The sequence below is a fragment of the Saccopteryx bilineata genome, chromosome 6, assembly GCF_036850765.1.
Source record: "Saccopteryx bilineata isolate mSacBil1 chromosome 6, mSacBil1_pri_phased_curated, whole genome shotgun sequence".
Lineage (NCBI taxonomy): Eukaryota > Metazoa > Chordata > Mammalia > Chiroptera > Emballonuridae > Saccopteryx > Saccopteryx bilineata.
Genome location: NC_089495.1, coordinates 109,906,730 through 109,930,853, shown reverse-complemented (window position 1 = coordinate 109,930,853; position 24,124 = coordinate 109,906,730). Strand labels below are relative to the sequence as shown.

The following is a 24,124-nucleotide window of genomic DNA, read 5'->3' as shown; positions in this document are numbered from 1 at the left end:
CGGCCACCCGGCGACCCCCAGCCCCGCCCGGGCCACGGCGCCCAGCAGCCCGCGGCCTGTGCGGGCTCCGCGCGCCCCCGCCCCGCCCCGACTTCCGCTTCCCGCGGCGCCGCCCGCCCGACCGCCGGAGCGCGGGCCGCCCCAAGGCCGCCCGCCTCGGGCACCCGGCGGGGCGGGGCGGGACGGGGCCGCCCCGTGGCCCACGTGGGGGTTAAGCGGCCACCCCCGTCGCAGAGCGGGAGGTGACTGCGGGCGGCCGGAGCCAGACAAGGACACGGTCGGCGGGCGCGGCGGTGAGCGCAGCCCGGCCTGGCGCTCGCGGGCTGCAGGGAGCCGGCGGGAAGCGGGGAGCGGGCGGGCCTCCGTGGCGGGGCGGGTGACCTCCCGGGGCCGCCGGGATGGCAGCCGGCCGGCGCACGTGCTCGCGGACCCGCGTGCACCCCGGGCGCGGCGGAGACGCGGGGGCTGCGCGGCCTCCTCCCTCCGGCGCTCACCTGCCGGAGGTGTTGCCCGTCCCTGCTCACGCAGAATCCTGTGGCCTCGGGGCTCCTGCCGTCTGCGCCCCTGCGCCCGGGACGACCCAGGCGCTAATGAATGAGAGGCCCTTACAGATTGCTGGGCAGAGCTCGCGAGCGTGTCAGAGCCGGGGACAGAAAGTTGAAACTCGTCTTCTTCGGCTGCCTCTCGTGCGGACGGGGAACCGAGGCCCCGGGGAAGAGTGCCTCGTTGGCGGCTCAGCGGCGAGGCTGGCTGGCATCCCAGCGCCCTTATGCCCCAGCCCCAGGAGCCGATGGACAGCGGCCTCTTGCTGTGCCATGTTGCACTGTCAGCGCTGCTGTCTCTCCTGAAGTCAGACCCTGGTGTCGTTTAAAGGAGAGTAAAAGGACCCTGAAAGGGTTCCGTTTTTATAGTCCAGGTGGTACTGAAGGCTTACCAATCAGTTTTAACTCCCGCTGATCAGTCTTGCTTCTGTCAAGCCGTCTTCTTCAAGCCAAAGCTACGCATGACTCGAATCCATTGCCCATATTTTCTGACTGAATGTGTTCATTCCTATCACTATTTACTAGCCTAATAATTCTACAAGTAGTTGTTTGTAGGATTTGATGTGTATGAATTCAGGTTACCTAAAGGGGTTGGAGTCACAGTGACATCGTACGATCTGCTGTGCCTTTCTTTACTTCTAAGAAAGCGATGTCCATTCTGAGAGGAAGGATTGCACTCAGAGGCCACACTGGATGTGCCCTGTTTGTGTGATTTCTCCTTGATACACATCCAAGTTATCTAACTCCGGCCTCAGTTTTCCATCTGGGAAAAGGGAGAGATTAGATTAGGACCTTGATATCCTTCTCCAGACACTGGATGGCCACCACCTTATCAATCTTAATAATTGGTACTGCCCCTCTGGGCCTATCAATAATGTTAAATGGTGTCTTGTGCTTCAAACCTTATTGCTTTAAGAACTATTTTGGTTGTTGCTGGTTTTAAATTTTTTTTGTAAAGAAAGTTAGATTCTTGGTGTCTGATTGTTGGCAACCTTCTTCAAGTGGTTGAAAAACATTTGGTGATTAAAATTACTTTCTGCTGACATTTTGAAGACATTGGTGTTCCATCAATAACCCAGCCAACCCACCCCCTCCTGAGGGGTGGCCTGTGTGGGACCACACACAGATCTTCAGTGTAGGGAAGGATGAAAACTGTTCCTTGTAGTTAACAGATACATCGCTTACATAGTTTAAAAACCATTCAGAATTGGTTGCTGAATTGATTATTTTTCATGTTAATGGGTCATCTTGCCTTTTTTAGTCCATATTAAGTTCATGCCTCAGCCATAGTTGATTTTTTTCTAAAGGTACAGGAGTAAATGCTAGTTTTTACACTGAATCAAATTTTCCAGGAGAGAGGCCTAGTTATTTGAATATTTCACAGGTGTCCCAGGTCATTTTTATTGAGCAAATTTGGGACACAAGGGAGCGGGTGTTGCTTCTCAAAGTGCGCTTGGTGGTCGGGAATTATCAGCATGTCGACTGGCAGCATTTTTGGTCTCATTGGAGGCCTAGCAGTCAGAATCTGCATTTCAGCAAGGGTCCCAGGTGAATCTTGTGCACTTTACAGTTGAGAACCTTGGTGGGGGCCGTGATGACTATAACTGATGTTTTCTGCTCTGCTTGGTAGTTGTTCATTCTAAGAATTTGTGGTGCATGGTCACAGATCAATATCACATCTGTCCATGTGGTTATTTGTATTATAATAATAATACTTTCATTATTCACCTTGTGTAGGTGGGGATCTCTCCGGCTTAGGGGCCCAAGGGGCCACCCTGCTGGCATTCAGACCCAGGCATGTGTCACTGGCAGAGCTCCTAACCTCTTTTTTTTTCCAGACTATCTGTTTTGTGACGTTCTCCAAGGGTCCCAGCACAGGCTGCTGTCTGAAATTAGAACTGAGCCTAGTTGAGTAATGGTTCAACTTAGGCTTCTGAAAACTAGTTTGATGTGGCTGGCTCACTTATTCGGCGTTTGTTTCTAGGTTTCTGAAAGATTATATTGAAGTGCCCTTCACTAGTGGCTGTAGCATTGATACTCAAGGAAGGCTTTTGATCTGTGAGCTTTTTGTGAGGATGCGGTAGGCGGGTTAAAAGGGAGGCCAGTCACTAAGCCACACTGACATCTTTAGCCTTCTCCCTTTGGAGCAACCCAGAGCTAATTTCCCAGCTCCCAGAAGTTCAGGTCCAGTAACGCAGCAGCGGGCCTGGAGAAAGGGAGGCTACCGAGGCCTGTCTGATGATGAACTCTTGTCTCTTCCCAGGGATATGAGGCACCTGTCATAAGCTTTAGGAAGTTGCCTTCCAGAGAGCCCAGCAGAGGTGTGGGCAAACATGAAGTCCAATCCTGCCATCCAAGCTGCCATTGACCTCACTGCCGGGGCTGCAGGTAATCCTGGACAAAGCTCTGTCCTCTCCTCCACAGGCACCTTCTACAGTGAGATCGAGAGAGGGCGTGGGGAAAATACTTCCTTTCTCACCCCAAAATCAGTATGGTGTAACTCAGAATGAATCCACTTAACGGAAGTGTAATTCTGAGTTCTAAGCACAGAGTAGTTCCCATTATATTTAAACTGTATGAGTTGGGTTACAGGGTAGGAAGGTCCCAGTTTATAGCTGGGAAACATCACACTTCAGAGCTGAAGTCCCTTGTCCTTTGTCACACAGCTGGGATATGCAGGTGACTTGGGATTCCACTCCAAGCCTGGCAGTCTTCAAAGCCCTTGTAGTGTAAAAATAACACTGTGACATCTCTTCACGGAATCCCGTTACTGTCCTTACTACCAGGGAAAGAGAAGAGGGCAGCCTTTAGAATTGCCTTCAGTAAATGAGACCGGCAGTCACTGTAGTGTTAAGCCCAGAAAGGTAATGTGAGGCCCTAGGATTTTCTGGGGAATGATGCAGACTGTGGCCCCACAGGGCACAGGTAAGTACTCCCCGGCATAGCTTGGAACAGGCCACTCTTTAGAAAGCTCACCTCTGCTAGGCCTGATGCAAAGGACAGAATGGGAAGCGGGTGGTCAGTAACTTGTTCTCCAGATCCGTTTTATGTTGGGGCTGGACGAGCACTCGAATGCTCAGACTCCTCAGATGAAAACATTGGTTTACCCTTGCCTCCCACACCGATTGTTGTACTGGGTCGCTGCTCCTAAAGCTGGAGAGGCCAGGGGGGTGGGTCGCCCACCATCCTCTTTCTCAGTGGAATTTGTGGCTCAACAGATCAAGTGCCTTCAGATGGCCACCTACTATTCTCATCCTGTCATTCTCTTCATTGCGAAAAAGAAATTGTGCTTAAGAGAAGAACAAAGTCTTTTCCCATGACCAGAAGGCCAGGGTAAGCTAACGAAGGCTAGAGACAGCATGTGGCAGGCACTGATAAGAAGTGCAGGGCGAGGTCACCAGCTCCCAGGTCAGAGACCCCAGGAGTGCCCCGCCCCCGCGCCCGCTGAGGGCCTGTTGCCTTTTGTGTGCCTTTGGGACAGCCCCTCGTGCTGCTGTGGAGTCCAGCTGCAGCCCCTAAGGCCCCGTGCCCACCCCCTTGCCCATCCAGACCGCATTCAGACACTGGCAGGGAAACAGTGGAACCACTTGGTCTCTGCAGTGGGCGGATATTTAACCACAAGAGAGATTCTCAGCTTTTGGAATTACTGCATTTCCCATGTATAAGACGCACCTTAATTTTGGGGCCCCAAATTAAAAAAAAAATCTATTACATAAAGTTGTTGAACTCAAGTTTTATTCATCATAAAATTCATACAACTCATCTCTGTCAAAACTCCCATCCATTAGCTTGTCCTCATCTGTGTCCTCAGCTGAAGATGAATCACTGTCTTCAACAATGAGCGTAAAAACAAGTGTAAAAAAGGGGGAAATGCAGGTAAAAAAACTACAGCCACTGTCTAAGACACATCCAGTTTTTAGACCCCCAATTTTTCAAAAAATGGTGTGTCTTATACATGGGGAAATAAGGTAAACGTCCTCTAGTCAGTCAGTCTATCAAAGATGTCAGATCTATTGTGATAGAGTTGAAAAGCTTACCTTTTCCTAGAAAGGCATTTGTGTGCCACATTTATAATTTACAGTGAATTTTAAAACTATAAATTGCAACCATATGGTAAGGAGTCTGGTGTGTAAGGCATTTGTGGTGCTGCCTTTTTACAATAGTGTGAACATGTATGGGCTTTTATGCATGGTAACACTTACTTTTCTTAGTCACTGTGGGTTGGTGTTTCTTCCTGCCCTGGAAACACAGCATCACTCTTCTGTGATATAGCACTGCCCTGGGCTGTGTGACTCCCTAGAGCAGGGGTCTCCAAACTCTTTACACAGGGGGCCAGTTCACTGTCCCTCAGACCATTGGAGGGCTGCCAAATACAGTGGTCCTCTCACTGACCACCAATGAAAGAGGTGCCCCTTCCAGAAGTGCAGTGGGGGCTGGATAAATGGCCTCAGGGCCTGTTAGAGCATGCTTCTCTGCAGATGTTCTGTGTTTTCTCAGCCTGATGAGGGACTCCTGGGCGATGAACAGAGGAGGTTCCCGTTAGTGACCTAAGAACTCCCTTTGAAGAATGCAAATAGCAAGCAACCACCCACTGGGGAGAGGTCTCAGTCTTCAAACAATGGAGCTAGAAGGGCCTTTAGAGACCAGGGCCTAACGCTCATTGTGTTTATAGAAAAGAGGCCGGATAGATTTGTTTGAGCTTGTACAACTTGATGGTGTAGACAAGGTGAGGACCTTAGCTGCTTGGTTCTTTGTCTGGTTCGGTGGCCTCTTTGAGTTAAGACTACGAGCGGGCCAGCAGTACTCCTGGAGGTGGGTTAGTTTGAAGCCTTCACCACCCCAGCTCTCTACATGGGCTTTGGGATTTCTGCTGGACAGGAGCAGAGGGCCCGAGTGTTTTTGTGGACACAGCCCACTCATGGAAGTGACTAGTGTGTAAGAGCAGAGCCACTCGAAGTCCCAGGTGATGTGGGTGCAACACACACAGGTTCTTCTGTGTCTCTTTTTTAAGCGAACCTCCCCTCCAAATAGATTTTTAGTCCAGCTCCTCAAATGGGAAGCTGGTACTGTTGCTGTGAGCAGTGACTGCGGGCTCAGATCCCAGACAGGCTCGAGAGCCCGGGCAGCTCGGATGGGGAAGGAGCTGAAGAAGATGGTAACTGGGTCCTTATTGCCATGAGGCAGCGTGCATCTCAGAGGTTTAGCTGCACCAAGGGCAAACCTGGGATAGCAGGTCTGAGAGCTATAGAAGTACGCATTCCCTACTTTGGCTGCTCTGTTGCAGTATGCCTTGTTTAACTAGCATAGTTGGGGGATGTGGCACTTTAGATCATGGAAGTTTATTCTCTCAAATGCCAACATTACAAACAAACCAAAAGCCTTTTTTGATTGGAATATTTTGAAAATGATACATTTCTCTGCCTCGTTAAGCTGAATTTTCACTGACTGCATCCAGAAGGGGTTGAGGTCCTCACCTCACTGTGGATGGCCCAGGTAATGCTGGCTGTTGAAAGTCTGCCCTCCCCGTGAGCTGTGTTCACTGCCCGATAGATTTCCTCAGCCCCTTGTTATTTGCTGCCGCAACTACATCAAGGACCAAAAAGCCACACCAGCAACCTTGGTAAAGTGTAGAGTACATCATGGTGTGAGTGTCTCTCCTGCAGAATAAAACTCAGGGCCAGTTGTGATGCCGAAGAGAAGATGCAGAGGCAATTTCCTTGTGTTTAAGGAGCATGAGATGATCAGAGGTCTGACTCTAAGCAAGTGGAGGACGATTTAATTCCTGTCAATTATTCATAGCTTCATCGACTTGGTAGGTGTCTGAGGACCTGCCAGGTCCTCATGGTTGGTGCTGGTGTTCAGAATAGTCGTCACCCACTGAAGCTGGGCCACCCGTTGGAGAAGGGCACCGTGAATGCCTCAGCAGTATCACTGGCGTGCTATTAACCACTTGTTGTGTAGCAGCCATTATGTGGCTTCTCATCCATTGTTATATTTGATCCTTACACCTACCCTCCTAGGAATTGAGACTGTCAGGTTTCATTAGTTATTGAGGATCTCAGCAGAGCCAGGCTTCAAGCCCAGATCCCTTTTGGCAGCACTGCTGGACACATGCCGCACCTTTGTGTCCAGTGGCTTTGATGCTGAGCATACAGCAGCCCCTCTACCATGGGAGCTCCTCACGGCTGCAGCTGGGTGGCATACAGCAGCCCCTCTACCATGGGAGCTCCTCACGGCTGCAGCTGGGTGGCATACAGCAGCCCCTCTACCATGGGAGCTCCTTCATGGCTGCAGCTGGGTGGCATACAGCAGCCCCTCTACCATGGGAGCTCCTCACGGCTGCAGCTGGGTGGCATACAGCAGCCCCTCTACCATGGGAGCTCCTCACGGCTGCAGCTGGGTGGCATACAGCAGCCCCTCTACCATGGGAGCTCCTTCATGGCTGCAGCTGGGTGGCATACAGCAGCCCCTCTACCATGGGAGCTCCTTCATGGCTGCAGCTGGGTGGCATACAGCAGCCCCTCTACCATGGGAGCTCCTCACGGCTGCAGCTGGGTGGCATACAGCAGCCCCTCTACCATGGGAGCTCCTTCATGGCTGCAGCTGGGTGGCATACAGCAGCCCCTCTACCATGGGAGCTCCTCACGGCTGCAGCTGGGTGCTGGGTGCGTGTGTTGTTTACTGGACCAGGTTAGAAGGTTTGGGGGAGCAAGAGGTCAGACTGAGCCAAGTCGGAGGTCAGTGCCGGGGTAGGCTGCCTGTCCCTCACGTCAGCGGGTAGTCAAGGCTGCACTCTGAAACACAGCTGTAGACTTGTGCTACAGAAGACTTCTGTGCTGTTGGCAGGGGGCACGGCATGTGTGTTGACCGGGCAGCCCTTCGACACGATGAAAGTGAAGATGCAGACGTTCCCCGACCTGTACAGGGGCCTCACTGACTGCTGCCTGAAGACCTACGCGCAGGTGGGCTTCCGGGGCTTCTACAAGGGGACCAGCCCGGCGCTCATCGCCAACATCGCCGAGAACTCGGTGCTCTTCATGTGCTACGGCTTCTGCCAGCAGGTGGTGCGCAAGGTGGTCGGACTGGACAAGCAGGCAAAGCTGAGGTGAGCTGAGGACACTGGCGCGCCTTCCTTAATAAACAACACTGCTCTGTCATCAAGATTTTTATGATACTTTATGGAGAAGAATGTTTCTTTTTTTTTTTTAAGACTTTATTTTTTATTTATTTTATAATTCTTTTTTAGATTTTATTCATTTTTAAAGGGGGGAGGGGAGGAGCAGGAAGCATCAACTCCCACATATGCTGCGACCAGGTAAGCCCAGGGTTTTGAACCAGGGACTTCAGCGGTCCAGGTCAATGCTTTATCCACTGGGCCACCACAGGTCAGGCCAATGTTCCTTTTACAAAAATAAGTACTCCTCACGCCCATTATGAATACTTTGTAACTGAATGGGAATTCTCACTTGCATTGCACCAGAGGAAGAGTGCCAGCCATCCATAGGGAGCGCCCCGAGGCAGGGGGAGTCTCGGAGACTGCTTTCCTCAGGCTGCGGGGGCGGGGCTGCTTCTCCTGGGGGCGGGAGCGCTGGACAAGAACCATGGCTGCAGCTGTGACCCACGCTCTTGGTTCTACTTTATTAGCAAAAAGAAGAGGCTTGGAAGAGGTCGCCTGAACCAAATAGGTTTGAGGAGGAACATGGAATTCTAGGAAGGGTCAGAGCATCTGAGAAAGGAACAGGTGAACCTTCTCTGACCAGGTCTGCCACAAACATCAAGACTGGCTTGTGTCCTGCCATCCTCGGTTACTGATTATACAAAGTCTATAAAGAACCTAGAGACCGCTGGTATGTTTAGCCATGCCTCCTTTGAATGTTGATACAGTTGAAATAAAACCGTTAGATCGGCCTCATGAAAGGGCAGGCCTATTGGTGGTTTTGGTAGGAATTTGAAATCCCGTTGTAACTACAGGTCCTAGATGACTAGAGTAGGTTTCTTCTGTACAGAAATGTTTTCCTGGATGTGCCTAGAAGCCTTAAGATATTCCCTTTTATATGCAGGAATTCTGTCTTGATGGTTGGAACCTGCTTTTTAGAAGTTAGGGGCTGGATGAACCCACCCAGGGCCAGAGTCTATGGGGGGCTGCATGCTGATCCTAGGGCCCTCCCACACAGAAGGGTCAGGAAAAAGAGGAAGTGATGAAATAAGCAGGGGATAAATGGGGAGAGTGAGGTTTCCCACAACAGAGACTACAACCTGTTGTGACTGTAGCTCCCCCCTCGAGGGAGGGCCCCTGTACTGAGGAGACCTGGGGCGGAGGCCTCCAGCGCCCTTAGGTGCCCACAGGGGGAAGACCAGGACACGGGAGCAGTTACGAGAGATGCGGGAGGAGCTCCACAGCAAAGCACCGTCCTGTCTCCCTTGGCCCCAACCGGCACTCTGTTCCTTTTTGAACTCAGAGTGTTCTTTTTCATCTTGGAAAACAATTTGCTTGGCACCTGATGGGGAAATGCCCTCTTAGAGTTGACAGAGCTCCGAGGGGCCCTCACCAAGGTCCTGGGAGAGGAGCAAAGCGGGTGTTATGTTTCACAGACGAGGGAGTGAGGGGCAGATACTGACATGCTCAAGCCCACTGCGTCAGGACGAGAAAGCTAGGACCCCAGCAGTGTCTTCTGAGCCCCCACCCAGCATCCCAGCATTCCCTCCGTAAGACTACAGCTGGGACTGTAGCTTGGGGGGTTTTGTATGGTTCAGATCTAGAGGAAAGATTAAGAAGTGGAGCAGCCAACATAAAGAACTGTTTGTGAGATTTTCTGCAGTAATTCTGTAAATATTTGTTCTAACTTTGAACACTGCCCGGAGTGGTTCTCCTTTGACTTTGTCTGGAGGGTGTCACAGCAGGCATGTTCGGGTACATTGTTTGTCCAACAGTTGATAAACAGTTGATTCTTACAAAATCCCATCCTATGCCTGTTGCTCTTTCAGTTCCAGCTCTAAATGCTTAGACCAGGGGTCTCCAAACTTTTTACACAGGGGGCCAGTTCACTGTCCCTCAGGCCATTGGAGGGCTGCCAAATACAGTGGTCCTCTCACTGACCACCAATGAAAGAGGTGCCCCTTCCAGAAGTGCAGTGGGGGCTGGATAAATGGCCTCGGGGGGCCGCAGTTTGGGGACGCCTGGTTTAGACCCTAGGCACAGCCTCCTTCAGGGTGCACTGGTAGAGGAGAGTGCTGATGAAAAGAAAGCCAAAGTCCACTGCTAATAGGATCTGGCCTTGTTACATTGTAACAGCACATCCAGTTGTTTGTGCAGGCTTGCCAGCCATTGCTGCACCTGAGCTGAATGGGCGGCTCCGTTTACCGATGCCACCTTTGTTCCAGTAAACTTGGCAAACTGGTTAATGACCTTGCTTGACTGTTGCCTGTCAGCAGGTTGACAGTCCTCATGGGAGGCCGAGTATGGGTCCGCCTGCTGGATGAAAGGCAGCAGAAACCATTTTTCAGGTTTGGTTTTGACAATCGGAAGCAGGAACGGAGCTGGAGGGGATGGAGAAATGGAGTGGCAGGCGGTTGGCGCACCCTGGAGCGCTGAGCGCTTGCACAGCCATGTGCTGGCCGCTCTCCTCTGGAAATGGTCTGATGTCCAGTTCTCTAACATCAGAAGGACGTTTGATTCCTCCGGAGACAGAGCCGCTCCACGCCAGCCTCTTGACACCTGACACCACTGTACACCCATCCAGGTGCCAAGGCCAGGCCACTAGGGGTTAGGATATCAGGGTGGGACTGAAGGTGGCCCTTGATTTGACACTAATGTTTGACATGAGTTTATCTGACCATTGGTTTATTGTAACTTTTAGGACAACTGAATGTGGTAGGTCTGGGAAGCCTTTGCTCCTGGTTTGGAGAAAGGTCATAAGGGGATCTCTATCCTTGGGGCAGTAAGCTGAGGGGCTACTACCCGTGGGCTTCGGGAAACCTGTGAGTGGTGCTGGTTGTCCCGTGAAAATAGGATTCTGGCTTTAAACGGGCGAGTGTCAGGAGCCAGTTGTCCTGCTGTGAGTCCTCCACGTGCCAGTGGTGCTCCCATGATGAAACACTGTCTCAGGGTTGGAAAGGGTCACCTTTTTGACCCATGAACTGTCAGAGAAATCTTCCTAACAGTGTGTTCCTTAGACGTTCCCCCATATTCTTTTTTTTTTTTTTTTTTTTTTTACAGAGACAGAGAGTCAGCAAGAGGGACAGATAGGGACAGACAGACAGGAACGGAGAGAGATGAGAAGCATCAATCATTAGGTGTCGTTTTTCGTTGCGACACCTTAGTTGTTCATGGATTGCTTTCTCTTATGTGCCTTGACCGTGGGGCTACAGCAGACTGAGTAAACCCTTGCTCAAGCCAGCGACCTTGGGTCCAAGCTGGTGAGCTTTGCTCAAATCAGATGAGCCCGTGCTCAAGCTGGTGACCTTGGGGTCTTGAACCTGGGTCCTCCGCATCCCAGTCCAATGCTCTATCTACTGTGCCACCACCTGGTCAGGCAACTTTCCCCCATATTCTTGAACTCTGTTGAATTCCAGTTTCACAATCCTGCTGGTGACAGTGGCTGGTGGTCCTAAACAAGAGGAGGAGGCGAATACTTCCCTGTTTGTATTCATGTGCATTCATTCACACCTCCATTTATACTTCCAGCTTAGCCACTTTCCCTGCAGCCGCCAAACTTGCTGACTCACACCGGCTTCACCTTCGCCTTTGTGCCCTCTGCATTGCTGAGGTCAAGAGGCCATCAGTTGACCTGGGAAATCTTTTTGGAATGAGCAACGTTTTGGTTAAAAATTTATTCTGGATTTTCATTTGTGGAAGTTATTATGTGTTGCTCCAGGTTGGATTTTGGGCTTGCAGGGATGGTCCTCAGAACCTAGACTTATTTAAAGCTCAGTGACAAATACACTGAAGCATTAATAGTGTGTGTTGTAGGGTGGTGGGACAATAGGAAATATTTTTCCTCCTGTCCATGTTTTGTTTTGTGTGTCACTGCGTGCCTTACTTCTGGCTGCTATAACTAAATACCATTGACTTGTTGGCTTAAACAACAAACATTTGTTTCTCAAAGTTCTGGAGGTGGGAAAGTCCAAGATCAAGGTGCTGGCTGATTCAGTGTCTAGTGAGGGCCTTCTTCTCGGCTTGCAGAGGGACAGCTCCTTCCTGTGTGCTGCATGGCAGAGACCGTGCAAGCCAGCTCTCTGGGCTCTACTGATACTGATAAGAGAACTAATCCCACCATAAGGGCTCCACCCTCATGACCTCATCTAAATGTAACCACTTCCCAAAGGCCCCTCCCACTTCAAATAGCATCACATTGGGTTAAGGCCTCAACATAGGAACTTGGGATGGGAGACACATTCAGTCCAAAGCACTGTGACCAATAAAAAGAGCATGGACTTCATAGTCAGCAGAACTGGGTTTGAATCCTAGCACTGCATGCGACTTCTCTGACCCCCGTCTCGCGGGCCAGAGAACATCGCCTGGGAAGCGTTCTGAATAAAGCTTTTATTATTCCACTTAGGAGCTATGTGACTAGGTACATTATCTTCCCCATATAGGCATTGGTATATTGCTGTCGACCTCCGAGGGTTGTGGAACCCTTAGATGAAACGGCGTGGGCAGACTCCCCGTGGGCACTCGTTTCTGACCTTTTGTGCTGCTCCCTCTGCCCCGGAGTGCCTCAGCGTGAGTACTGAACGAGTGGAGAATGGGCAGGTAACTGGTCTCCTGTGCTTGTGGTCCTTCCAGTGATCTGCAGAACGCCGCTGCCGGATCCTTTGCCTCCGCGTTTGCCGCACTGGTGCTCTGCCCCACCGAGCTCGTGAAGTGCCGGCTGCAGACCATGTATGAGATGGAGACGTCAGGAAGGATAGCCAAAAGCCAGAAGTAAGCACCCGAGGCACAAACAGTGGGTCTCTGTTGCCTTAGGGTATTGAGTATTTTGCAATTTTATACTGTACCAAAATTAAATAGTAGATAGAAAAACAGATTTATTTACTCCAAAATATGGTGTTTCTAGACCTTTTCCTCCCTACCAGTCAGAGGATAATTTTCTAAACAGACTGTGATGGTTGGACCCACTACCCCTCCCAACAGATATTTAACAGCTCCGAAAGGGAGAAGCCAGGAGTTATACCCCTTTCGGCCTGTCGTGTGCCTAAGGCATGATCCCCAACCACGCTGGAGAGCACATGCCAGGCAGCCTGGGCACTGAGAACTGAGCCTTCACAACTGCTCATTTGGACTCAGAGATGAGTATTTGATGCCCGTTCCCAGGATTCACATGGGTGTAAAGGCTGATCAGCCCAAGTCTTAGTGGTAATTTTCTTAACCTCCTCCCTACTCCTTCAGGTTTAACTACAAAGGGCCCAAGTTCTGAAAACTCTCTGAAACACTTGTAAGCATAGCTCTCTACAATGATCAAGTCACTCTCCAAGTCAGTTTTAAAAACAGAGTCTAGTTATTCTGAGACTAATATATACAATATGATTTACTTGAATTGAAAAGTAATTGATTATCTTTGTTAATCTCAAATTTTGCTTTTTAAAATCTTAACCCTGGTGGATGACAGTTCTGGTGGTAGGTATTGCTGTGGTTCACTCGGAGCCTGTCCATCTGCTGGGAAGAAACCGTAGACTCCCCCCCCCCCCCCCCCCCCAGTGAGGACAGGGTTGGTAACAGAACCCTGTATCCTGCAGCCTCGAGATTCATTACAGCCAATTTGAATCTAGTATTCATAGCCAGAGGTCCCAAAGTATAAGTCTTTAAAACGTTTCATTGAAATATATACACCCAAAAGTCATAAAGTAATCACAAATGAAATGTTTTTATAACCAGTGGCCAGATTAAGAAATAGACCATTAACGGCACCTATAAAGTTGCCCTTTTGTCCTTTGAAAGTAGTGTAAGGAATGTTAAAAGGTTAGACCCAAAGGACTTAGGTAAATGGACACCTTGCACAGAAGTAAATAGCGGGTGACTGTATTTTAGGCCTAGCTGGGCTTACACAGGGGCATGTGGTAGTTCGGGGTTGACTCAGATCGAAAGGCAGGCTAACTGTGTGCAATCGGATTGCTCTGTCATGTTTGCATTACAGAATGAGGGCGGGGTTGCTGGAAGAGACCTGGCTAAGGGGTGATGCCTGAGGAGCCTTCTGATGTCCTCAGAGGGAGATAATCGTGAGAAGAAGGTAGTCCTTACCACCTCTGGGCTCGATCCTGCACTGGCCCAAGCCAGGTCACTTGAGAACGCAGTGAGAGGCTGGGGGAGTGTGTGGGTTCTAGCTGTCACTGGAGGGAGAAAGCCCGCCATGGCCAGGCCATCAGGAAGAGAGGAGAGCCCTGCGTCCTCTGCTGCAGAACTCGGATCTACTTGAAATAAAAAGTGTTGCATACCTGCCTCTCTAAGAACTAAATTCTCCGTGTTTGCCTTATAGGAACTCGTAGCTCACTGCATAGAATTTCTTCGGTTTTGTCTTCAAGTAACATTTATTTCCTTGCTCATTTCTCTACATTAACACAAAACCAAACAACCCTAAAACACCTGAACAAATTTTCCCAAAATACCAGGTCCAAGATTGAGGGGATGGGAATCGGGGTAGGTAGACTACCATTCATTCTTGCTGGGTTTGGATACTCCTTACTGTAACTTCACTTACTCACTGTTATAAAAAGGGGGGTTCCAGCTCTTTTACATTGTTGATACTATGACTTCTAGAAATATAGTAACCATTTTAATAAAATTTCTTTACCATAGAAGAGTTCAGGTGATACAACTTGTCATAGAATAATTGCTCTCTAGACATAGTTCCTTCCCAAAGAAGTCTCTTATTCTCAGAGACTGCTTATAAAATCAGCGGGTTCCTTTCTAGAGCTTAATCTGGTCTGTTGATTGAGTGCTAATCCAGGTTGTCTTTTAACACACTCTCTCTGTCTGTCCCCAGTACAGTTTGGTCCGTCGTGAAGAGTATTCTTGGAAAGGATGGCCCATTGGGCTTCTACCATGGACTCTCAAGCACTTTGCTTCGAGAAGTACCAGGCTATTTCTTCTTTTTTGGAGGCTATGAACTGAGTCGATCGTTTTTTGCGTCAGGGAGATCCAAAGACGAACTAGGTACGTGTATTCACGCTGGGTTGATGGTGTCAGCTTTCCCCAAGTGCAGTTCCTGCGATTCCGCACACTCTGCCCACCTGTGGGGGTGTACCTGCCCTGGGTTTCCACATGCTGGGGAGCCACGTGGCCCTGCAGTTGCCGGCACCTTCCTCTGAGCTTGCTGATTTCCTCAGGACAGGCTGGAGCAGTCATCCCAAACCTCTGCACTGGAAGAACATTTGTTCATTTACTGGCTCCGTTTTGGGGGTGAGGAAATACAGCAATTCCTTCCCTATAGGGAGGGAATCAGCAATAAATGGGAAATCACCTATAAATTATCTTGTAATAAGCTTAAAACTTGGTAATAAACCTTGATAGTGTTTTGAGAGCAGTGAAATTTATAGTTCTTTTCCTTTTAGCTGCTTGACACAGTAAATCAGTGTTTGGCTTATATGAGTGGTATTCCTTTTTTTTTCTTTTTTCCGAAGCTGGAAACGGGAGGCAGTCAGAGCCTCGCTGTGGGAGGGGAAGAGAGAGACAGAGAGGAAGGAGGGGGGGAGGGGTGGAGAAGCAGATGGGCGCTTCTCCTGTGTGCCCTGGCTGGGAATCGAACCCGGGACTCCTGCACACCAGGCCGACGCTCTACCACTGAGCCAATTGGCCAGGGCCCCTTTTTTTTTTCTTAAATACCTCCCTTCAGTGGTTTGGAATTATTCTGGGATTAGTCAAGCTCCGAGACTTCACTATTGTGTTTAATAAGACAACTTTGGTTTTTCATAGTAAAGGAAGAATCAGGGATGTTTGGGCTTTAAAATATTAAAATACTTCAGGATAAGAAAGTTGAGAAAAAGACCTGTGTTTCAGTGGTCTCCAGCCTCACTCCCCCTGGCCGGGCACCTGCTAGCTCCATGCAGAACAGCCCTCTGGAGGAGGGGGCAGGATGGCCTCAGTGCCACAGTGCCCAGCCTAAGTGTGACCCTCACTGAGGCTCCGGTCCTGGCGCGATGGGGCAGACTCAGACCACCACACGGAATCTGTGTGCTCAGCGCCGTGATGGTTGCCTCAGAGAGCTGTGCTCCACAGCAAGAGCGGTTTTATTTGTACCTACCTGCAGCCACTGCCTCGACCTCTAAAAACATCACGTCAGCTGTTCTTGAGACAAAATGCTGTTTGCTGGTTTTCTTCCCTAGGCCCTGTCCCTTTGATGTTAAGTGGTGGAGTTGGTGGAATTTGCCTCTGGCTTGCCGTTTACCCAGTGGACTGTATCAAGTCTAGAATTCAAGTTCTTTCCATGTCCGGAAAGCAGGCAGGGTTTATCGGAACCTGTATCAGTGTTGCGAAAAATGAAGGTGAGTCTGCTCAGTGCACAGACGGAGTATGTGTGTACACAGTGCTTGGGCGTTTCGCTGCTGGTCTCGTTGAGGGGTAGCTGACGTATAACTGCCCTGCCTCCCCCCACTACCTCAGGCCCCTTTTCTAGCACTATATATTAACCCATGTTTGTGCATGTTTCCAACCCCCTTTCTTTAGCTTGCTTTTATTATTCTCGAGAATATTTAAAGTTCTTATTTCTAACCCCTGAGTCGGGTACCTGTCAGGATTCTTTGTTGTGAAAGCCTGGAGGGAATTATTAAAATATGGACGTTGTTGAGGGGACAGATGTTTTGAATTTAGCATGGCTTGTTTTATATAACACAGATATTTTCAGAAGATGACCCTAAGAGAACCACTAAAGGATTTAAAAGCATGTGCAACATCCTTAATCCTGACTTTCTGGAATTAAAAATGCAGTAAGCAACTTCTGAAGGTGATTTCCTGTAAATTTTTAGAGGGATATAGGAGGATGAAGATTTTTTACTTAATGTTTGTATAAAGCCAGTCTTATGCTACTAGTGAGTGAAGTCCTGTCCTTCCAACATCTACTATGCAACTTAAAGCTTCAGGTGCCAACTCCTCTATCTGGATTTTTAAAAAGAGAGAGAGCACAGTAACAGTATGCAGAACCTGTTCGATTTGTGTCCCAAACAGAGCACAGACATTTTTTTTTATTCATTATAGAGATGGGAGAGAGAGTGAGAGAGACAGAGAGAGAGAGAGAGAGAGAGAGAAGGGGGGAGGAGCAGGAAGCATCAACTCCCATATGTGCTTTGACCAGGCAAGCCTAGGGTTTCGAACCAGTGACCTCAGCGTTTCCAGGTTGACGCTTTATCCACTGCACCACCACAGGTCAGGCCCGAGCACAGACATCTTGTACGTATATTACTAACAGCAACCCTTCTTTAAATTTACATAATACTTCATAGTTTTACAAAGTACTTGTACCTCCCTCATCTAATTGGATAGGTTAATTCATAGCCACCCTGGGCAATGCTAAAACTAGCTGTGGGGCTTGAACTTCAGTGCTCTTTCCACTGTCCCTATGCCTTTTGGTCTTCGCACCCCAGGGGAAGCTGCAAGACTGCTCACTATGGCTCTGCTTGCCTTCTGTCTGCCTGTGTGAAGCCTCAGTTCTGCCAGCTCCATCTACCAGGAGCTGACCAGGCATGGGACTGGTGTCTGTTTCCTGAGCCTCAAACAGCTTTGCTGGGAGACCTGACATTGTTCAGTTTCCTGGAGTCTACTTAGTTCCATTAGTCCAAGGAAACCTGGAAATGAGTCCTTTCTTCAGTGTTGTTGTTTTTCCTATTGATTTGAGAGAGAGAGAGAGAGAGAGAGAGAGAGAGAGAGAGAGAGAAGCATCAACTCATTCTTCCACTTAGTTGTTTCATTTAGTTCCATTGGTTGCTTCTTGTTTGAGCCCATGACCTCAGCATGCCAGAACGATGCTCTATCCACTGACCCACCTCTCCAGGGCCACACATTAGTTTTTAATGCTATTGTATGGATTTGTAAGCATAAAAATATCTGTGCTATGCAGCTTCATGGGCTATCTGTAAGGAAGAGCGTCTCAGTCTTTGCTCATCATTCTGTCTTCTAGGAATCCTGGCCTTATATTCTGGACTGAAACCTACTATGATTCGCGCGTTCCCTGCCAATGGGGCACTATTTTTGGCCTATGAATACAGCAGGAAGTTGATGATGAGCCAGTTTGAAGCGGACTGAAGTGTTCTGGCGAACCTAGGTCCAAGTCCTAGTGTTTGAGGACGATCGTTCATCTCAGGGCTTCTTGGAGTACAAGACCAATGGAGAATTATTTTTATTTCAGAGCTTTTTCTTGTCTTCTGTTCTTTCACCCCAAATCCTAAACTTTATGGAAGGACCTCTATTATATATTATTTAATTTTTGCCCAATAATTGTATTGAAATATAATAGTTGCTGCTCTTATCCTCAGTCGGACATACAGGGTGAGCCTGTGGCCCTCGGTATCTAATCAGAAAAAGTTAAATATAGTTAGATCAGGGGTTTTGCATAAACCTGTATGTAGACATGTGGTTTCAATGGTTGTGTGTTGTGAATGAAGCACAATATTATTCTGTGTTTCAGATCACACCAGAAAAACAGAGGTAACTATATTTTGTGAAGATGATTATAGATGATTACTTAACCCCTCCTAGATATAGGGTCTCTTTTAAAATCAGCTTAACACAGAAAGTATACCAAGTGAAAACCAAAATACCCATCTAGATTTTAAAGAGAATATACCTGTATACTGATGTGTATACAGGTATTCCATGTTTCTGATTTAAGTTTCAGGGTGGGCATCTTGGATTTTTCCAAGATGCTCTACTGTTAAAATACAAGTGCCATTCATTTTTTGGGTGGGATCATTTTATACTTTCTGACATATTGTTGGGTGTGGCCAAAGTATCAGGCCCTTGGGAAGCTGTGTGGCATTCACCTGTGTGGCATTCACCTGTGCCAACTTCCATTATTCTCTCCCAAAGAGCTTCCCCTCGGCTGGTCGAGGAAGGGTCTGAGGACCACGCTGTGCTACTACACTTTGTGAGGATCTTGTGGTCGACAACAGCCCTTACCTCTGTCTCTGGGTCTTGGCCTGGGTGGGATTCCAGAGTCCTCTTTGGACAACGCTCTCAATTGCAAATCCATCCAGGGAGTCGAGTGCCAGGGCCCTAGAAGCCCTATTCCCTGTCTGGCGGCTGAGGGACAGTGCTTGTGCTGGAGCGCTCTCCTCAGCTCTAGACGGAATGCAGTGTTTGCTCTCCGCCGTGAGTCATGTCAGGGCTGCCCCCTGACCCAGTTTTTCCTGGGTCCATAACTCCGTCATGCTTCTTTCATGTTGCAGCCTCATATTTGGGTACTGGCTGTCTTTGAATTTTAATGACGGTATATGGGGTGTGACTTTATAAAGCAATGAACAAGAAAAACCATTTTTATTAAGCTATGCCCTGTGCAGGTATCTGACTGCCACAGACTTGGGGATGGCTGCTGTTCTTTGGCCGTCTGAGTGGTACTTCATTTGAATGGGCTAGAAATGGCCAAAAAGTGGGACTGACTTCCTGTAGGAAGCGAACAGGATCCGAGTTCACAGGGTATCTCACCCTGTGACAGTCGACCTCACATGTCCTCCTTTAATGGTTTAATAAAATATCTTCAATAGAAACAGTCTGAGGCAAGTAAGAGTGAGAGTAAGGAATGGAAAGTCAGAGGAATTTATTTTTCATTCTATTTAAATCATGGTTCAGTATCTGGGTATAATTTGTGCCATTTCAGATCTGTATGTACTCCAGACAAAAATATGGCAACTTGAAATACTGTGTTTAGAGAAATTCTAGTGTTCTATATCATTAAATTATTTGCCTAATATTTGAATATATGAGTTCTTTCTATACACTGTTATTATGAAACTTGGCTCACTAGAATCACTATCTCCTCCCACCAGGCTGTGGATGTGATATGTCTGATTTGGCAGGATGCCAATTCTTTTGTTAGAAAAGAGTTAAACTTCTTGCTATTAAGTTTTGGATAATTCTATTCCAGGTTATTGAATTCTGTTTAAGAAAACTAGTAGAATTCTGATACATTCTGATATAACTTTCTTGTGTTCGAATAATTGTTCACCTTGGGTGGTCAGAAAGCAGCCCCTGGGGGACCCTATGCTATGGCAACAGGAAGAGAACCCCAACTGTATCTCCTTATTTCAAAAAGCAAGATTCTTAAAAACTGGAGTTTGCCACTATTGAGAAACAGATCTCACTCCTCACTGAGCCAGCGAAGGATTTTCTCCCAATCAGTTAAGTGCCTGATTGGCACTCTGGATTATTGTGGCATGAATTTTAAAGGAAACAGTACCGCACTGGTTTCTGTAACACAGATTAACAAAATAGTGCAGTCACAGCATGGAAGGAAGTTGACAGCACGTCCTCAAAGAGGCCGCCTGCTGGCATGACCATGATAGCAGCTCCGGCAGTTCCGAGCTCTACTCCCACCTGTGCCACTTTGACACCCACCAGCCCTTCTCTGATTAAAGTATTGCCCTAGTTCCCCTTTTTTAAAAAAATACCTACTGTGGCAACCTCCAGGATTTCTGGGCTACCTTCTCGGTGGTTAGTGGTTAGTGTGCTGGTTACCACATTGCTTAGTTGGAATGCTCTGCCCCCAAACCCCAAACCCAATCTCCCCCATGCAGACCATTCTGTAGAGTGCAAGGTTTTTCAGGAATGAATATTGTGTGTTTTAGCAGAGGCACTGTTTATTACCCAGTGGACTGTATCAAGTCTAGAATTCAAGTTCTTTCCATGTCCGGAAAGCAGGCAGGGTTTATCGGAACCTGTATCAGTGTTGCGAAAGATGAAGGTGAGTCTGCTCAGTGCACAGATGGAGTATGTGTGTACACAGTGCTTGGGCGTTTCCTGCTGGTCTTGTTGGGGGGTAGCTGACGTATAACTGCCCTGCCTCCCCCCACTATCTCAGGCCCCTTTTCTAGCACTATATATTAACCCATGTTTGTGCATGTTTCCAACCCCCTTTCTTTAGCTTGCTTTTATTATTCTCGAGAATATTTAAAGTTCTTATTTCTAACCCCTGAGTCAGGTACCTGTCAGGATTCTTTGTTGTGAAAACCCGGAGGGAATTATTAAAATATGGACGTTGTTGAAGGGGACAAATGTTTTGAATTTAGCATGGTTTAGTTGATATCTTTGTTTCCTGATGAATTGAACTTGGTCTAGATTGTTGACAGCCTTGCCAATCAAATGAGGATAATTTCAATAAAGCCAAAATAGAAGTGTTGAAGGACAACTTTGGCCTTAAAGTACAGTGGCAGTTATAGAGAACATATGAGTTTGACCCCAAAGCAAGGGTGGTAAAGGCAAAAATAAATGAATAGGACTACGTCAAACTAAACAGCCTCGGCACAGCAAAAGGGACCCACAACAAAACAAAAAGGCAACCAATCAAACTAGATAAAGAACTCACAAAGCTCAGCAACAAACAAGCAAACAATCTAATTAAAAAATGGGGAGAGGACCTGAACATATACTTCTCCCATGAAGATATATAGACAACAAAGATATATGAGAAGATGCTCATCTTCATTAGCTATTAGAGAAATGTAAATCAAAATTATAGTGAGATACCACCTCACACCTGTTAGATAGGCTGTTATCAACAAAACAATCGCAAGTGCTGGAGAGGGTATGGAGAAAAGGAACCCTCATCCACTGCTGGTGGGAATGTAAACTGGTATGGCCATTATGGAAGAAGGTATGGTGGTTCCTCAAAAAATTAAGAATAGAACTACCATATGACCCAGCGATTCCTCTCCTGGGTATATACCCCCAAAACTCAAAATCATTGGTACGTAAAGACACATGCAGCCCCATGTTCACCCTATTATTCACAGTGGCCAAGACATGGAAATCAAAGTGTCCCTCAATAGAGGATTGGATAAAGAAGATGTGATACAGCCTGACCAGGCAGTGGCGCAGTGGCAGGGGTCCCCAAAATTTTTACACAGGGGGCCAGTTCACTGTCCCTCAGACCATTGGAGGGCCGCCACATACAGTGCTCCTCTCACTGACCATCAGTGAAAGAGGTGCCCCTTCTGGAAGTGCGGGGGGCTGGATAAATGGCCTCAGGGGGCCGCAGTTTGGGGATGCCTGGAGAGCATTGGCCTGGGACATAGAGGACCCAGGTTCAAAACCCCAAGGTCGCTGGCTTGAGTGCAGGGTCACTGGCTTGAGCATGGGATCATAGACATGATGACCCCATGGTCACTGGCTTGAGCCCAAAGGTTGCTGGCTTGAAGCCCAAGGTTGCTGGCTTGAGCAAGGGGTCACTTGCTCTTCTGTAGCCACCCAGTATATGAGAAAGCAATCAATGAACAACTAAAGTGCCGCAACAAAGACCTGATGCTGCTCATCTCTCCCTTCCTGTCTGTCTGTCCCTCTCTCTGTCGAAGAAGAAGGAGGAGGAGGAGGAGGAGGAGGAGGAGGAGGAGGAGGAGGAGATTTGGTACATATATACAATAGAATACTACTCAGCCATAAGAAATGATGCAATATTGCCATTTATAACAACATGGATGGACCTTGAGAACATTATACTAAGTGAAATAAGAAAATCAGAAAGAGTGAAGAACTATATGATTTCACACATAAGTGGGATAAAACTGGGACTCGTGGACATAGATAAAAGTGAAATAGTTATCAGGGAGTAGGTATAGGTGGGGAGGGGAATAAAGTGGGACAAATAAATGGTAATGGAAAATGATTTGACTTTGGGCCTGACCTGTGGCAGCACCGTGGATAGAGCATCAACCTGGAATGCTGAGATCGCCGGTTTGAAATCCTGGGCTTGCGTGATCAAGGTACATGCAACAAGCAATCAGTGAACAACTAAAATAAAGCAACTATGAGCTGATATTTCTTGTTCCCCCTGCCTCTGCCTTCTCTCTGTAAAATCAATTAATTAAAAGAAAAAGTGATTTGACTTTGGGTGATGGGCACACAATGCAATAAACTTACCTGAAACCTATGTACTCTTATTGATCAATGTCACTCCATTAAATTTAATTCCTAAAACAAAAAATAAAAGGTACAGTGGCAGTGAAGGTACTTATAATAAAACCATACCTGGTACCAAAGAGAAAATGATTCCCCATGAACACAGGACCAAGTGATGCTTATAATGAAAAGGTGACCTTTCTTCACAGAGTTCCCCAAGCTTAAATGAAGTCAGTTCTTAGTGGGGGAGGGGGTGGATTTTATTTTATTATTTTTATTAAGTGAGAGGAGGAGAGGCAGAGACAGACTCCCACTTGTGCCCTGACCAGGATCCACCTGGCAAGCCTCCAGGGGGTGATGCTGTGCCCATCTGCAGCATTGCTCTATTGCTTAGCAACCAAGCTATTTGTAGCATCTGAGGTGAGGCCACAGAGCCATCATCAGCACCCACGGCCAACTTGCTCCAATTGAGCCATGACTGTGGGAGGGGAAGGGAAAGAGAGGGAGAGAGAGAAAAATAAAGGGGGTGGGGTAGAGAAGCAGATGATCACTTCTTCTGTGTACCCTGACCAGGAATCGAACCTGGGACATCAACACACTTGGCTGACACTCTACCATTGATCCAACTGGCCAGGGCCAGGTGAATTTTAAAATAATCTAGATCCCCAGGAAAATACTTCAATACTTCCTTTGACTTCACTTGTGATGTTACACAAAAGCAGAAGTTCCTGAAGATTCTTTATTTTTCACATTTATAAGATCCTGCGCTCCCCAATGTCTGGGTGTGTGAGTGACTAAAGGAAGCTTGTCATGCCCGTGCAGTGCTAGGAGAGTAAGAGAAACAACTTGTGTTGGGGTGGGGGCTTCTCCCTTACTCTTCAACTTTTCTGGCTTGAAAGCAGTCTTTGTTGCCAATCTGTTATTTGTTAGATTGTGAATCAAATGGAAGAAGAAAATAGAAGTTACCATTCTTCTGAAATTGCAAATGTAAAACAAAGCAGGGAATAAATACTTGTCGGAAAATATATAAGTAAATGAAACAAACTAACAGTATTGGGGGAATCACAATTCTTAAATACCTCAATTATTTTGATAGAGTTTTCTTTAAAGTTTTTTTAAAGTGATAACTAATGTTCCCATGTACCGTGTCCAAATTTCTCAATACAGTTGAAAACTGTGTGAAGTATAATCCTTCAAAAAGGAAAAAGAAATCACCATTGACATTTTCCCTTCTATTAATATATATTTAATAGATTTTTCAAGAACATATGTACATATATGTAAATATAAGTATACCAGTAAGGGAATAGGTTTTGAAGATATAAACATGAAGCAGGGATTGGGAAGAATATGATTCCATCCTAACGGGGGAGCTACACTTGATCAGATACCAGCTACAACTTCATCAAAATATATTTCAACTGCAAAATCTGGACGATAAATTTTCCATGTTTTTGCTTTATGAGGATTATCCAATTTATCTCTTGAAAGATAAAGCCTAGAATAGAAAAAAAAATTACATTTTAGGGCTTACAAAAAAGCCGTTCAG

At 47.5% G+C, this 24,124-nt stretch overlaps 2 protein-coding genes across 2 annotated transcripts in view; one reads left to right on the top strand and one right to left on the bottom strand.

The window, feature by feature from the left end:
- Nucleotides 1–140: 140 nt before the first annotated feature.
- Nucleotides 141–19,435, top strand: SLC25A15 (solute carrier family 25 member 15). The gene is made up of 7 exons (XM_066235007.1): nt 141–293; nt 2,806–2,930; nt 7,389–7,647; nt 12,328–12,465; nt 14,522–14,691; nt 15,861–16,019; nt 17,648–19,435. Exons 2-7 carry the CDS (start codon nt 2,876–2,878, stop codon nt 17,770–17,772), a joined length of 906 nt encoding a protein of 301 aa, XP_066091104.1. The 5' UTR covers nt 141–293; nt 2,806–2,875; the 3' UTR covers nt 17,773–19,435.
- Nucleotides 19,436–23,958: 4,523 nt separating this feature from the next.
- Nucleotides 23,959–24,124, bottom strand: part of LOC136309361 (phosphatidylinositol 3,4,5-trisphosphate 3-phosphatase TPTE2-like) — a 105,536-nt gene continuing 105,370 nt past the window's right edge. The window contains exon 17 of the mRNA XM_066237532.1: nt 23,959–24,073. Coding sequence (XP_066093629.1) covers nt 23,959–24,073 — 115 coding nt within the window. The remainder of the gene's footprint in view (nt 24,074–24,124) is intronic.

Coding starts and splice junctions, on each gene's coding strand:
- SLC25A15 (XM_066235007.1), top strand. CDS start 2,876: ATGAAGTCCAATCCTGCCATCCAAGCTGCCATTGACCTCACTGCCGGG. Junction 2,931..7,388: donor CCTCACTGCCGGGGCTGCAG/GTAATCCTGGAC, acceptor TGCTGTTGGCAG/GGGGCACGGCATGTGTGTTG. Junction 16,020..17,647: donor CAGTGTTGCGAAAAATGAAG/GTGAGTCTGCTC, acceptor TCTGTCTTCTAG/GAATCCTGGCCTTATATTCT.